Source organism: Cyprinodon variegatus, unplaced genomic scaffold, assembly GCF_000732505.1.
Source record: "Cyprinodon variegatus isolate N-32 unplaced genomic scaffold, C_variegatus-1.0 Scaffold634, whole genome shotgun sequence".
Lineage (NCBI taxonomy): Eukaryota > Metazoa > Chordata > Actinopteri > Cyprinodontiformes > Cyprinodontidae > Cyprinodon > Cyprinodon variegatus.
In genome coordinates this window covers 272,079-288,220 of record NW_015151087.1, presented here as the reverse complement: position 1 = coordinate 288,220, position 16,142 = coordinate 272,079, and the positions used below count along the sequence as shown (strand labels likewise).

The 16,142-nt window shown below is 38.6% G+C and overlaps 1 protein-coding gene across 1 annotated transcript in view; it reads left to right on the top strand.

Annotated features, from left to right (window-relative positions):
• The window catches only part of cntln (centlein), a 167,517-nt gene that overhangs the window by 69,162 nt on the left and 82,213 nt on the right, over positions 1 to 16,142 (top strand). Inside the window, exon 13 of the mRNA XM_015393275.1 lies at positions 15,833 to 15,933. Within this exon, the coding sequence (XP_015248761.1) occupies positions 15,833 to 15,933 (101 nt within the window). The remainder of the gene's footprint in view (positions 1 to 15,832; positions 15,934 to 16,142) is intronic.

Below are 16,142 nucleotides of genomic sequence, written 5' to 3'. Positions count from 1 at the left end.
ATCTGTAGACATGTTGGTATCTTTATGTTGTAAAAGGAAGTATCATCTGCACAGAGGATTGTGGGCAATCTGGCATCAAAAAGGTTTTTCCAACCAGACCCAGATGGATCTGTCCCAGTCTTTACATTTAAACAAATGCTTTTCCTGCCTTTACTTTTGTTTTTAGCTTCACTCCGCCGATAAATGCTTGTGTTCTTGATCCAGAGAAGAATCCGTAACTGTACCTTAAACATGAGCCTCTGTGGTGCTTCAGAAGGCTTCGCCTAAAGCTACCATCTTCTTCTCTCTTCTTCTTTTCACCTTCACCTTCTTCCCAGCTCTCTCCTCTCTACCCTCTTTCTTCTCGTCTTCCCACTTGCCTCCCTCTGGCCCTCTGTGATGCTGCAGTCGGTTGAGGCCAGAATGCTGGTACTTGCCCCCCCCCTCTTCACTCCCCTCCCTTCTGCTCACCCCACTGCCCTGTCCTCCTAATCCCAGCTGAGCTCATTATGATCTAGCCCGGCTGCCTCTCTCCAAGCCTGAGCTGTCCGAGCTAATTACAAGGCTAGCAGCCCTTGTGCTGCCAATGCTGCCTGTTAAGGGATATCCATTCGCCCTGCTGCCTGGCCACGGCTAGAAGTGAGCAGAGCCGAGCTTCAGACGGTCTGAGGGAGGGGTACGTAGGGGTGAATAGACCTGCAGGGTCCTTGGATCTGACCTGCAGTGAAATCCACAAGGGGCTGGAGAGTGTCTGGCCTCTTTCCTAGGCGTGGAACAGGGAAGTCCGTTGGGATTAGTCCTCATTCCCTTGCCTCTGCCTAGCTCCACCTCATTTCCTCTATTCCTGGCCCGGGGACCTCTCCTTACCCGGGTGGCTTGTGTAAAGTAAACTTAGCTGAAATCTTTAAACTTGTGCTTTTGAAAACCCTTCATCCCTGGGCATGTGTTTTTACACACGCACACAGAGCATCGAGTGTTCCCAAAGTCTTTCCATCTCTTTTCTACACTGATGCTTTTATCTGTTGGGAGAATTAGAAGAATGGATGTGGAATATCTAAAATCATTGTTAAACTAAACCAAACTAACACTGTGCCTGCTCCAAACATTTGACCCTTTTATTTTTTTCAAAAGTTGGTCCCATGAATCCAAATAGTAAATACAGATACTTTAGAAAATAAAAGATACTGGCTTACAGAAAATGAAAATTTCAGGCATTTAAAGCTCTGCTCACTGTCCTGTAATATTTTCACATGAAGGTCATGCTGGACAAGTGTTAGCAGTAATACACTAATTACCTGACGGTTAATGGAAAACGTATTGCTTCTAATTGGTAGTGGCTTTCCTAGAGGTGTCTCTCTTTAAACTCCCATTTTGTTCCTCATCACCATGCTATGATCCACAGATGTGTCCTTTAACCTTCTGCATAAACTGCATTAGACAGGCACTGTTTGGATGCACAGATGACCCACTAACAGTATAGCTCTGATAATTCCTACCCAATGGGTCTCCCACTGTTAAAAAGAAGTAGTGTAACCGAGCTCCCACCAACCATCGTACCTCTTAACGGGAGTTAAAGATGGAGGAAGGTGAAAGAGATCAGTTTTTTTGCTGTTATGGCTGATAAGCTGCAGGGGGCTGGGCTGTATGTTTTAATAACATAAAGCTCCCTTAGAGAAAGTAACATGCTTCTAACTCATATTGGTGCTGCATTTAAAATCCTATTGATGTTCTTTGGTCTAAATGGACTTTACATTGATCTTCATAATTTTTTAATAAAATAGCGCTGTGCTGCATATTATCAATTAACAGCACCAATAAATGAAAACATGAGAAGATGTGCTACAGAATTTGGATTTTAAAGCAGCATATTCACATTATCTGGCTTTTTTTAAATGCATAGGCCTGTAGATCATTCTGGTTGCATACAAACCTTTTTCTGAAAGATTGCTACATCCTGCTGGTGAATATTTTTCTTATCTATGTGCTTTACCCTTTCTTTTTACTCAGTTTGCTAGTAAATAAAGCCCTTTACGTTTATTTAAAATAACAGCCCTTGACCAGAGGTACTATCAGGATGGATTCTGTAAGTTTCCTTACTTTTGCATGATCAAATAACTTGTTGGTCTCTTTTGTATTGGCAAATCAAATTGACTATGCACCTTTAAAACACTACACAGACCAGTCCAAAAAAGTAAAAAAAAAAAAAACAAATCCACTGGATTTTGGTTCCAAGTTTGAAGACATTTTGCTTCCCATCCAGGAAGCCTTTTCCAATTCAAAATGTCAGAAATAGCGTTGAGCTTGAGGGCTACTTTATACAGTAGCCCAAAAAAAGCCTTGTTTTATAAATTGAAACATCCGTTACAATTTGCATGTTTTCTAAAAGAAAATAAAACAAGGCTTTGTTGGGCTACTGTATAAAGCCTTAAACTCAAAGCTATTTCTGACATTTTTGAAATGAAAAAGTTTCCCGGAGGCAGTTTAGGCTACGTTCACACTGCAGGCCTTGATGCTCAAATCCGATTTCTTTGTGAAATACAATTTTTTTGCGTTGCCGTTCACATTTCCAAATATATGCGACTTGTTATGTGATCTCCTGTGTGAACTGCAGTAATACAACAGAAGTGTCCCGCATGCGCAGTAGAGGACGCAATGAGGTCACAGGCCAGCCTGCTCTGTGTTTACGGAAGTAAACATGGATTGTAGTGCCGGACCGTATCTAGTGATCTTTCCCAACCATAAAAACACAATATTTTCAAGATGGTTAAACATAAATTCTGCTCTCCGCATCATCGTCTACTATGGTTGTTGTTTTTCTGGCCGCTTCTTCATAGCAAGACGCAGAATAGTAACCTTTGTCGGGTTTTAATTAGGGCTGCAACTAACGATTATTTTAAAAATCGATGAATCGGACGATTATTTTTTCGATTAATCGATGAATCGGACAAAAAATATTTTTTATATTAACCTCTTTATTCCAAAATAAACATTTTAGACAGAACAAACAAGCACACAAGTACAGGTTCCTCATTAACTGTACTGGTGCAATATGAAAAATAAATGTTTGTGTTAAAACTACGCAAACTTACATGAGAAATGTAGCTGTACATCCACAAAATATAGGGTACTTTGTTTCATAAAGCGCAAAAAAAGACATTTTTGTTTTTTAAAGCCCCTAAGGGGTTCAAACAATAGGCCCCCCCATTTCAACAAATGAGTTTTTTTAGACTAGAAGAGTTCTGCCTTTTAAGACAGGAAAGTATAGCAGTTAAAGTTGCTACTTGAGAAAATACTGAACCATAGAGATAAAAATAGCCTGTGATTCAAATTATAAATTGTATTTGGAATAAAAATGAGAGAACTAGGGGTGCTAAAAAACACATCCTCCAAAGACAGATATTTACATGGGAATGTGGCAGATAATTAATTGACATATTACTGATCTTGCTGGATTTTATTCTGCTTTACTTCCATAAATTGCAGGATCTTCTTTACTTTATCTTTGCCAGAAGATTTAAACTTTAAAAGCCTTGCCCTCATAATTTGCAAGTTAATTTATTTATAAAGTAAATGTAAACGCTACTTAAGCTAATTCAAATGAAATTAAAAGTAAAATAAGTAGCCAACCTTATCACTGTCTGTAACCTACTAACACGGTAAGGAAAGCATCAGATGAGCTACCTGAGAAACTAACGTTACGTTTCCCCACTTTAAAACCAAACAAACATGGTGGTTCCGTGCCATGTTAATTTCTTTTGAAAAAAGTTGCATGTTATCAATTTTTTCGCTTTACAAAGCGCAGGCCAGATTAATTGTTGTGATCAATTTGCGCCGTCAATCCCGGTGCATGCGCGCTTCATTTGCAGTCTGGACGCTGAGGCTCTGACTGCAGCGCTGAGAGGGACTCCTGCGGGAAAACGCGGTTGGGGTGGGGGAGGCGCCCCACAGCAGAGTAGGAATGATACATGCTTTCACTAAGAGTCTCTTAAAGCCGCCAGTGACACCAAAAAAAGTCGCCAGATTTGTCGCTAGTCGCTTTTTTGAAAAATAGTCGCTGGAGGGGTCTGAAAAGTCACTGAGTAGGCAACACTGCACCTGCGGCGCTGACTCGCTCTGCCGTATTTTTTTTTTCTTCCTCTTTCAGTCAAGAGGCAGTGATGACGGCGCGGCTGATGACGCAATAATCGCGCGACACAACTAATCGATGATGAAATTCGTTGCCAACGCTTTTAAAAGTCGATTTTTATCGATTTTATCGATTCGTTGTTGCAGCCCTAGTTTTAATACCGTTGAGGTCGGACGAAAGCGACCTGGCCATTCAGACCCAGCTCGCATTTGAAAAGATCAGATTTTTATCGGATTCAGGACCACATAGCCAAGTGATCTGGGTTACATTGGAAAAAATCAGATCTGTGTAGTTCAGAAAGCTATGAAAAGATCAGATACAAATCGCATATGGGCCAAAAAAATCGGATTTGGGTCACTTCAGGCTACAGTGTGAAAGTAGCCATAGACAGACTCAAACTCCAGACAACATGGATACCAAAATACCTGATTGATCAATAACTTATGATGAACATATACAGCACTTACCCTTTTATCTGTACATTTCATTTTGATAGCTGGGAGAACATATCGCAATATATATGAATATTGCGATATCGGGATAATATTGTATCGTGACACGTATTGTATCACAACACCCATACTCACCGCTAATGTCCAGCTAAAACAAGTCCTCACCTTAAAACTGACTTCAACATTTCAACATACCAAGTCAGAGTAACTGGGGAGAGACTTATTTCTGTGTAGAAATTGCAGGAATTGTTAACCTAGCGAAAGCTGAGAGATCTGGTTTTACCACAAATTTCAATATAACTGAAAGAATCAGATGCATTTTAAAGTCCATTGTTGGAATGATATTTGCTAGATGGCAAGGATGCTTTTAGACAATGAAAACCTTTATTTTATGATGAGTTACTGTTCAGTTGTCATTCCCTCAACCAACAAGGACAATTACATTGAAGGTTCTGCCATTTAATTTATGAAGTTCAAACAGCAACTTATGATTATTTATCTTCTTATGATTATTATTCTTGTAAGGTTATAAATTACCCTAGTCCTAGTGTATAACTTTACATATTTCAAGTAAGTTTTAGTTGAATATTTCTTTGCTTTGTCTGTAATTTTAGAGAAAAACACCCAGGACTAATAACAAAATAACACCTCCTGTAAGTGTTTTTCTTGTATAGCAGCGTTTGGTCTAACTATGGTCAGGGTGGGTGAGAGAAGTTACAGAGGGATCATTTTATTCGCCTCATTATGTTTCTTTCTCTGGCATTCGGTGTCCACGCTTGTTAATTGTTGTTAAAGGTCTGTTTGTGAAAAGAGGCTGGGATTACTTAGCTTCCATAAACAGAATAAACACACACAGCGCTCCCTCACACTGAGATGCTACACTCAGACGACATCAAAGCAGGGTTAGATGGTGGTTACTGGGGAAGAAGCCTTTGAGATCATTTGCGCTGCTCCTCTGCAGAGAGTGACCATTATAGATGCGAACCCCCCTCCCCCCAATAAGCGACGTTGACTCTAATTAAGTTTAATAAAGTTTGCCCTAATGTTTGCCATACTCCACTATTTATTTCTTTTCATCTTGATTTGCTAAAAGGTATTAGAGGTAATGAGAGTCTTTTGCCCCTTTGGACCAGAGATTAGCTGGAGGAGGGACACATTTGTACACATCCTAAAAAACAAACAGAATGATTTATGCATGTTTCTTAATTAGTAAAGTAAGATTTTTTTTCCTCATTAATTACTTTTAAAGCAGTTGGCATGTCAAAGAATAAAAAAAATCTTTATTCATAGGAAGTAATTATGATCTACAGTTCGTTATGCCTGAAAAGGATATTCAAAGGCGTAGCTAAAATCAAAACATACATTTTATCCTCAGATTTGAAGATCCCCTGGTTGATTACATGCAGAAATAACTTTCTTAAATATGTTGTAGTAAATTAATGCATAATTATTATTTTAGTTACATCTTTATGCCAAACCACAAAACAGCTTTGGAGAAACAGTTTGAATTCATAGATCTCTCTTGTTTATTATTGTTTTTGGGGTTTAAATTTGTTCTAAATACATGAAAGAGAATGTGAACTTGAGCAGGTCTTAATTCTGCTGACATTTGTGATTTAGGCACCCTAAATGTCCATGGAAGACAGGCCTTGCATCCCTAGTTTAACCTTGAGGGATTCCCTCCCCAGTCCTTTGAAGATCTCATATCAATATCAGCAGTGTTTTCTCTCCTGCCTCTCTGTTTTCATAAGTAGCAAGCTCTGAAAGCAGACTTGATTAGAGAACCGGGGTTTGCTGTGGAGGGGTTGTGCCCCTTGTGGACGAAGGCGAGCAGAGTGTGCTTCCGGTTCTGTTTGGTGCAGCACAGGTGGAGGCGGGATCCCGTGATGAGGAGTAAAAGGCTCAGGGCTGAGGCTGACTCTGCAGAACAATGAAGATGTTTATTAAAACGTCGACACAGAAGCAGGAGACAAAGACGCACTCTGTAGACACAGTAGATAAAAAACACATGACCTGACCATGGCCTCTGGTTTTCAAAGAGCAGCACAGTTTGCTTGCAGGGTCACAAAAGGCTGCTCTTTCTTAAAAGTAGCATGGTGGGACAAATTGGTAGAAATCTACTGATCTAATCTCATCCAGTATGTCGGAAATATAAAACAACTACAGGTGCATCTTAATTTGAACTTTGTTCACTTGGAAAGAGTCACAAATCTCGATAAGATTGTTATAAAAAAAAAATATCGCCACACGTGATGCTTTTTCAGAATTTATTTTTCTCTGTTTATTTGATGATTTGGTGAGAGAAAATGCCAAAGTTACCCAGAAAGACCGATAAAACAATTTGTATGGCGGTATGTCCATATAATGTCCACCATATACACTCAGTAGTTGCCATTGTAGGTACCAGAGCTTCTCAGGTGGTCACATCTGCTCGGGGCCCTGCCCCTTCTTATAACATCAACATTTGGCAACTCCACTTGAACAAACTGTATTGCACTGGTTTCACCATTTAAGGATCTAATCTCTTTTGGAGTATCAACATATTATTACCTATATTTGCTATTATTTTACATTTCATTGGCGATCTAAAGTAGCCAAAAATAGAAAACAATCATTGTCAGTCTTGAAGGAAATTACTGAGTTCTAAGACTGAGCTCTGCTATTTAACAAGGTGACAAAACAAGTCTCAGCTTATTTTTATTCTTTTTATGAAGATCTTAGGGCAGGGGAGGACAAAGGGCACATCTTAATAGAATGACTTTTGTAGAGATTATACACAAATAAAACAGTTCTACCTGTTTTCTACCTGTAGAAAACGAACGTTTTTTGTTGACACAAATTTAAAAGTAGTGTAGCCTAATATGGCTAACTGACTGAGCTACTGTAAAAGAGGCTAACCTGTTAGCTACTGAACATAGATAGCCACAGTGCTACCCAGCTCTCCCCCTTTATATCATGGTCTAACAGTTACTTTGTTCAACCTAAACAGATATTTTTCAGTTTTGTTATCAATCAGGTAAAACTTAATCGGTCATTAGATATGCTAATGGCCAATTTATGCTTCTGACGCATAGCCTCTGCAACTGTCAAATCTGTCTCTGTGCACGACCACGCCACCCACGCAGAGGTTCTACAACCGTCGTCGCGCATCTCAAAAAATTCCTTTCTATACGTCGGACGGTTGCAAACCCGCGCAGACCTCAAGCGGAAGTGCACAGACAAAAAGCAGCTGTGATTGGTATGCCATTCCTGTTTGGTCATTCTTCTCGATTCGGGCCAGGGTGCGCCATTTTTAAATGGAAATACGTCATCGCCTTTTCTTTTTAGGGGTTTCAGCACAAAATTGCACAAATTGCCTAGGCGGAGCATTTCACTATAGTGAGCTTAATATTCCCCTTCTCTTTGGTTGGCTTCCTGATAGACGAGTCAGAGCAGCTCCATCTCACTGCGGAGCTGAGTCCGATGTGGTTTTTAGTCGTACAGTGTGAGCAGGTAGATTGCATGAGAGCATCGGGCCAAACATAAATCGTGAGCTGTGAGCAGTAGCTGCGTGCAATGTCTGAAAAATCGCACACGGCTTAAAGAGAACTGAAATCCAAAATGTGCCATGCAGTTGTCGGCAGCAACTGCAGTCCTTATAAAGAGATAAGCATTGAGTTTTGGAAATAGAAATGATGATTACCCTTACAGATCAGATGGATGCTGTAGATGAAAGACAGTTGATGGGACTTGGTCTGTGTACCGCTTTAGGCCTGGACACAGGAGGCCATACAGCAGATCTTTCTTAGCAGATTATGGTGGTTACACTGACCTTCCAGATCCTGTACATCAGTGCCTGGTCAGAGTTGATGTTTGAACAGATCCCACACAGATTCAAATGGAAACCATCAGAAGACCTCATCTTTTAATGACTAGAAAAAGAAATGCCCTAAACCTAATGGGGTGGGGTGCTTGGGTTCTTCAGTTCTATCAACAAGGACAGGAACATAAACCCTAGCCATCATGTCTGCCTTTGCACTAATAGAGTTAGACCTCTCAGCCTAAGGTGGCCATCAGACAGCTAACTTGTATTCTGGCTAAAAGTTTGCATCAGGACACCATATAATACAGTGCAATGTTGAAAAGAGTCCAACTCTAAAGACTGGACGGCCACAGCAGATGATACGAACATTTTTTTTTTTGTTGTTAGTGCTTTATGGATGAAAACTAATCCATGCTTGGTTTGATCTGTATTTGGAAAATGGGAACTTTCATCGTGTTGGGTTCTCTTAGGAATCCGCTGGTTCCCATAGATGCAGTTAAGGGTGTTTCCATGCAACGATTCAGCTGCATAGATCATAAACTGCAACCATTATGAAACTCCTCCAAAGTGTGTAAAATAAAGGAAGTGACCCGAGATAACCACCATCGCCCATGAGACCACCACCTGTTCCCTCTGGTGGTCGATCTGAGCATGTCAAATCCTTACAAACATTTGAATACTCAACAAAGGCTTAATGGGCTACTCTATAAAGCCTTGAACTTTAACTCGAGCTTCCTGGATAGGAAGCGAAACGTCTTCAAACTTAAACAAAGTACAGTGGATTGTTTTTTTAACTTTTTTGGAATGACTATGACCTGGATGACTGAGAATCTTCACCACCATTTGAATACTTGTTTTATTCCCTTTTTCTGTCAGTCTGTAAAACATCATAAGTAATAGTCCCAGTGACCCCGACAACTATCAAAGCTGGCAGATGATGAACATCTAAAGCAAAGGCATTTTAATATGTTCATTTTCATTTCTAAATATCCTTGGTGCATCTTCTGGAATGTGTTTTATTCCTTAAAGATCTCTGGCTTATTTAATTCCCAATCTTTCACAGACGAAAGCAATCGGTGCTTCAGCCAGCTGTTGGTAAATCAGGTTTCAGCTGTGTTCCATCTCCAAAATGTGATGTTGGGGAAACGTGAGGACCCTCCATCTGAAATCCAATCTTTTTTCTGTTAGAGAAACTATGCTTATCCTTCAGCAAAGCCAAGTGTTTCACACATGAACTTGTGTTCAGCATCAATACTATCAGCATCTGAAAAGCCATAAAAGAGAAACATGAGATGGAACAGGCTCTTTCTACTTACTGCATATTTCAGCTCACTGGTCCCATTAACAGCCTGGACACATAAGGCAGTGCCGGCGTCTCATCGACTTGAGTTCATTTATGGAGGAAAATCTATAAAGAAGCGACACATATCTATCTGCTTCCTCCTTTCTCTGGGGAGACTCATTTGTGTACTTATTTAAGCTACAAGCAGAGCATCAGAACCCTGGACTATCTGAGCTCAAATCTACTTATTACTTCTCTTCCCTTTGCAACGACAGAAACTGTTCAGGGATCGTTTTCTGGATAGAAGTATCCAAGGAATGTTGTACTTTTTCTACAAAAATGAACTTGACTTTGCTTTTTCTGTTCAGATGGATCATTAGACGTCAATCAGAGTGAGGACCTAGCGTAGTAATGATGCTAACTTCAGGAAGAATGCCACTAGAATGGTTGGAGTCTGATTCTTGTGTTTTTCTCCGACTCTCTGGAGTGAAGGGGAGGGAAATTAGGTGTGTGTTTCAGGTGTGGTTTTCTCAGTGGGCATGTGTCTATCCTCCAAAGACTACAGTTGGGGTCCTAATAATAACTTGAAAGTGCAAAGACGAGAGCATGGCTCCACATAATTAGCCTTTAGCAGGAATCAAGCTAATTGCACAGAGGTAATTGGCTACACCTTACAGTTTTTTTTTCTCTCCCTGGTAAAACTCACACATACACACACATTCCTGTTGCACAGCCTGCTTTGCTTCCTCACTGTTTCATGTAGCTTGTCATTGTGATTTCCAGATGAGTTAAAAAGCATTTTAATTAGATGATTTTCTCAGCGTGCCTTTTTATTTAATTTGCATTGGAAAGCCGGTGTAAAAAATGTGTCAAGAAGTTTCCAGAGGTACAGGCTGTAAAATCAAAAGGACAATTTATTGAGATTTTGGTGAAGACCATGAAGTGTTTTCTGGTCAGCAGCGTGTTACTTTTTATTAAAATAAACATGATTGCAGGTTTGGAAAGTTTGATTCTCTGACCAGTTGAGTAATCCTAACTACAACCATAAGGAGTGATACTGTTTTATAATCTGTAATCTGCAGCCATTGCTGTCCTCCTTTTCCCATCATCCTCTCCCTCCTTTTTTAGTCAATTCAGTTCATTTTTATTAATAAAGCGCTTCTCAGCAGATTATCTTAAAGTCGTAGGGAAACGGCTGTTCTAACCGTTTCATTTCAGAATTCTACCGACTGTTGCACGACTTTACATGAGTGAATAATTTAATACGATTGGTCGTTTATCAAGGGGGCGGGATTATTGCTGCGTAAGGTTTGCATGCAAGTTTGAGAGTGACTTAGAAACGACACTGTCAAGGAACGCTATGGACAGAGGAAACATGCAAGAGGAGGAGAGTTTAGCGTCGGAGGTCGTGGATGATTCTCCTCTGTCATCCATTTTTTATTTAGAGGAGGAAAGCGGGATGAAGTTGTTGTGGAAGAGGACGCCAAGGCGGCAGAAGCTTGGTTTGGTGTAGAAGGCTTACAGCCATACTTGTTTGAGCCCTTGCCTCGCAACGCTGCCAGTTCTGTTAGCTCTACGCCTGCTGAAGACACAGACGTCCATCTCCCTGAACACTGGGACGGAACTCAGTGGGAAAGGAAATGATTCTTACTTCAACTGTTGAATATATTAGCTGCAACATATGAATCGAGATGCTATGACCAAAAAAAAATTATTGACAGATGACCGTTGATATGATTGGCTGAATTTTGGTGTAGAAGCTGACTTATAACTAACTGGCCTGCATAAAATAACGGAAAAAAACCCAACACAGATATTAGGACAGGAGTTTTTTTTAAATAGAAATTTTCTAAATTTTGAGACAATATCGTCTGATAAAGAGTACATTTATATACATATTTAAGCCAGAATGATTTGACATTTAAATATGAATTCCCTATGACTTTAAGGCCCTTTACAATGGCGATTAAAACTATAAACCGTTCAGCTTAAATTAAATATTTTCATTGAAATTAAAAATCTGCTTCCTGGTATGCCGACATATCAATATTGTGCATCCAAAATTTTTAGGAATATAGAAATTATGCTCAAATTAATAGTTACTGATTTGTCATTACCATATTTTAATTTGACAAACCAGATGTGCAGAAGGTTCTTTTTGCTGTTTGGTGGGATTGCGCTTGTGGATCTTGACCTGGTCGGCTTCAAACGAACTGGAGCAAAAGATAGCTTGGCTCCATTTGACGGTGAAGGATGGAGAAGACGTATGTGGATGGTGACGTCCGGAGTAGAAGCGTTGGATGTGGAACAGTTCTTGCTAATTAACATGACTGGGCAATTGCTCCTTACGGTTTACATGAGCGCAGCGGGCCGGTGACAGAGGATGTGGAATCTGGGGGTGAACCCCAGAGCAGGGCATGGTCAACCGCAGCATCTGTCCCATTCACGCTCTCTCTGCTCGTTGTTATGCTGAGATATGCACGCCCTGTAGCAGTCACAGCATCGCTCTGTACGCTCTGCTACCGACGAAGAAAAAAAGATGAAAATGTGACCAACTGAGCAACATTTAAATATTAACACACACTCTTTTTTTTTCTTAGAGTTTAAAGACATTATAGGACACAACCAAAGTGCATCTATATCTGTTGTTCAAGTTTAAAAATAAATGTTGTTGATCAGTATGTGTTTTCATCAAGGTGTGAAAACTCAGTGTACTTTTTTTTATTATTATTTAACTATTTATTACCATTTTCAGTGTCTGTTTACATACAAAGCAGATATAAAAAGTTCAAAAAGAATACAAAATAATAAAGCCCCTATTTCTTGCAAGCTGTTCTTCTAACAAGCCTTTGGTCCAGTCCTGTTATTTGTCTTCTCCTATTTTTGATCGCTGTCTTTGATTTTAAATAATTTCCATTTCACCCACTTTTCTTCCATTTGTGTTTGTTGTCGTCTAAATCGATGTGTCAGTTTTTCCACTGTGTAGATTTCTTTTATTAGCTTTCTCCATTGTTCATGACAGGGGGATCCATCTTTCCCATTTCCTCTTAATAGCTTTCTTCCCAGCTATTAATATTATCTTGATCAAGTACCTATCCTTTACCCTTACCTTTACCTTTATTCTGTTAAAGTCATAAAGGTGTATTAACAGGCTGCTCATGGGGAAATAATATCCCAGTATCTTTATTACTGCTCCAAGAACATTTTTTCAAAATTCTTTAAGTTTTGAATAATTCCAATATATATGAGTTTTCTACATCCACAGTTCCACATTTTCTATCTATTCCTGACTTAAGGCGCGATAAAAAAAAAGATCTGATCAGGTGTTTCCCGGCAAACTCCTTCCATATCCACGTCCTCCACATTACCTTCCAGTATTGATTCGTTATTGTCACATGAAGCTCTGATTCCCATTTTCCTTTTACAAAATCAGTTAAGTTTCTACCTATCATTAATTTATAATAGATATAATTTCAGTTTTTATTCCACTAAATGCATTGATCAGTTCGAATCATTCCATTCACCTTAAAGGACGGGTTCCCCTTGATTTCTGCACCATAAGAATCCCTCATCTGTAAGTATCTGTAAAATTTCTGTTTTTCCAAAGTATATTTGTCTTTTATTTTTGGAAGCTCTCCAGTTCTCCAGCTTTCTGAAGGATACACCATTCTCTGACCCCTTATCAACCCATTGATTAAATCCCATGTTGTATATTACTGGGTATCCTCAACTACCCATCTGGTCAGTTTCATTTCTTTCTTTACCTTTTGTTTTTTAGTATTATGAACCATGTTTCCAGAGTTAATAGTGTTATTCTTATATCTATCTTATCTCCAATAATTCTCAGTGCACTTTTATGACAAAAGCAGGGATCTTTTTCAACATTCTGGTTTTAAAAACCCCAACTAATAATGTAAAGACGTGGGTAATATTTTTTCCTGGGATCTCATGAAAATATTGACACACTTTATAAATGCAAACTCAATGGAGTTTCTCAGTTATGAGTGGTTCCTATTAGACTTTAGACTTGGACAACCTTTATTGTCATTTTGTATACACCCTGTGTATACAAAACAAAATTTCATTCAGTACAGCTCTCAAGACATTTTCATTTATTAAAGTGCAGCAGTGATAAAATGTGAACATGGTGATCGAACGTAAACATAGGAATGAGACTGATTTATAGTTTTTCCAACATTCAGCGCTTTTTAAAAAACTTTTTAACGTTTTATTCAACATTCAGCTGTCTGATGACAGTGTGGAGGATGTTGTTTTGGAATCTGCTGGACCTTCATCGAATGCTGCTAAGCCTCTTTCCAGAGGGCAGAAGTTTGATGATGTTACGGGCTCGGGACACGCAGCGCGGGGATGAAATGTCTTTAATGGAGGGAAGAGGAGCCCCGATGATTTGTACCATTAGGGCTTAGACAAATAAACGTGATTAATCAATTTTTGAAATAATAGTCAACTAATTAAGGAATCAATAATCCGTTAACTGGAGTATAGAGACTGTAAAACGTGTCTTTAGCTGACAGAGCAACCCACTTAGAGCAGCAATTACACCAAAATAGTAAGAAAAACTTTCAGTTTCACCTGGTTTAATTTCACAAAGTCTTCTTTAAGGAACCTTTTGCTATCTGATTATTAACTGATTAATTTCAGAAATTATTGATGGATTAACCGAATTGCAAAATATTCTTTAATTGCAGCCCTAGTTACTATAGTACTTCCATGTTTACACTTTTACTATTTGAATAGTGTGATTTTAGTTTAGTGCTAACATGTGAATGCCATAGTGGAATCTGTGTCCACATTAGTCTCCACTTAGGATGGGATGTTTTGTTTTATCCACATATTTAAATGAATTTGGTTGTGTTGTTGCTTTGGTTTCACTGGGATAGAATCTTTAATGCTTCATATTCATTCATGTTTTTGCTGGTTTTCCTCCAGTGTTCTCTAATGAACTGATATATAAATTATTTGTAGCAACATCCCAATAGATATAATATTCTTATTATTCCCTTCTGCCTTCTGAACCAAACTTTGACTGTCCATAGCATGGCAGCCTGTGATATGTAGATAACGTATAAATACTGAGTGTATTTATCAATAACATTCCATTTTTTTTTTATCCTTATATATGGGTCTAAATGATGATGAGTTGCTTTGGGTCTTTTCATATTTGTTAACAATATAATTTTTGTGTCTTACTAAAAATGTATTTTGAATGCTTGTTGTTTTTGTTTAGTTATATATTTAAAGATGGGAGTTTCAGTTTAATGTATTAATTTTGCTGTTCTACACTTTTTGAATATGTTGAGACATCGGATAAAAATCATTTGGATATGGGTAGGGCTGCAACTAATGATTATTTTGCTTATCGATTAATCTCTTGATTATTTTTTTGATTAATAATTGGATAGAAAGTTTCCTTAAAGATTTTTGACAGAATTAAACCAGGTCAAACTAAAACTTTTCCACTTGTGGAGTTCTGGATAGAGCATATTGAAGGACGAAAAAGCTTTTTTTTGTTTTTTTGTTTTTTATCTTAAATGCAAAATATTGATAAATAGTTATACAGTTTTTTGTCATTACTGCTCTAAGTGGGTCACTCTGTAAGCTAAAGGTATGTATTAGAGTCTCTATACTGCAGTTAACCATTAATTGATTACTAAATTAGTTGACGATTATTTTAATAATCGATTAATCACAATTAATCTGATTACTTGTTTCAGCCCTAGATACTGGAACACCCAAGGTTGACGTCTCTTTAAAAACCACAAACATCACTGCCTTTTGCTCTAACACAAAACAGTTTTGTCATCCTTAACCTTTTCTTAGAATGAAGCATTTCACTTGAAATATTTTCCATCTCTGACTCTAAACCAGGGATGTGGAATTCAACTTTTAGAATAAACTCTGGTCAAACACACCTGAATCAAAGAGCTTAATTACCTCCACAGTTTGCAGTCAAGTTCTCCAGAGTTGTGCTAATGACCTAATTATTTAATGAAGTTGTGTTAAACCAGAAACACATCTAACAGTAGTAGTACATGGGCCATCGAGGACCCGAGCCTGACACATATGATCTAAACATCCCATCAGTTATTAAAAAAAACGCCCTTCATCTAGAATTAAAGTAAAATGGTTTTTGAAATGAAGAAAATATCCCATTTGATCATCTTCTGCAGAGTCAGCCTTGAGGAGGAACTGGACATGCTGCGGGTTCAGTCTGCTATGGATCGAACTACGGTGAAGGAGCTCCACATGTGTCTCGCTAACGATCATCAAGGTGAAACCTCTTTACCTCTGTTTGTTTTGGTTGTTTTTCTGAGTGGCTCTTGTTTCTTATTTTTTCATTTCATCCTAATCTGGAAGCTGCTACGGAGTATTAGGGCCAGGCTAGAGAGGTTTTTTTTCTTCTATTTCGAGAATAAAGTCATAACATTAAGAGAATAAAGCCGTAAAATTCAGAGAAAAAAGTCTTAAGATTATGAGAAT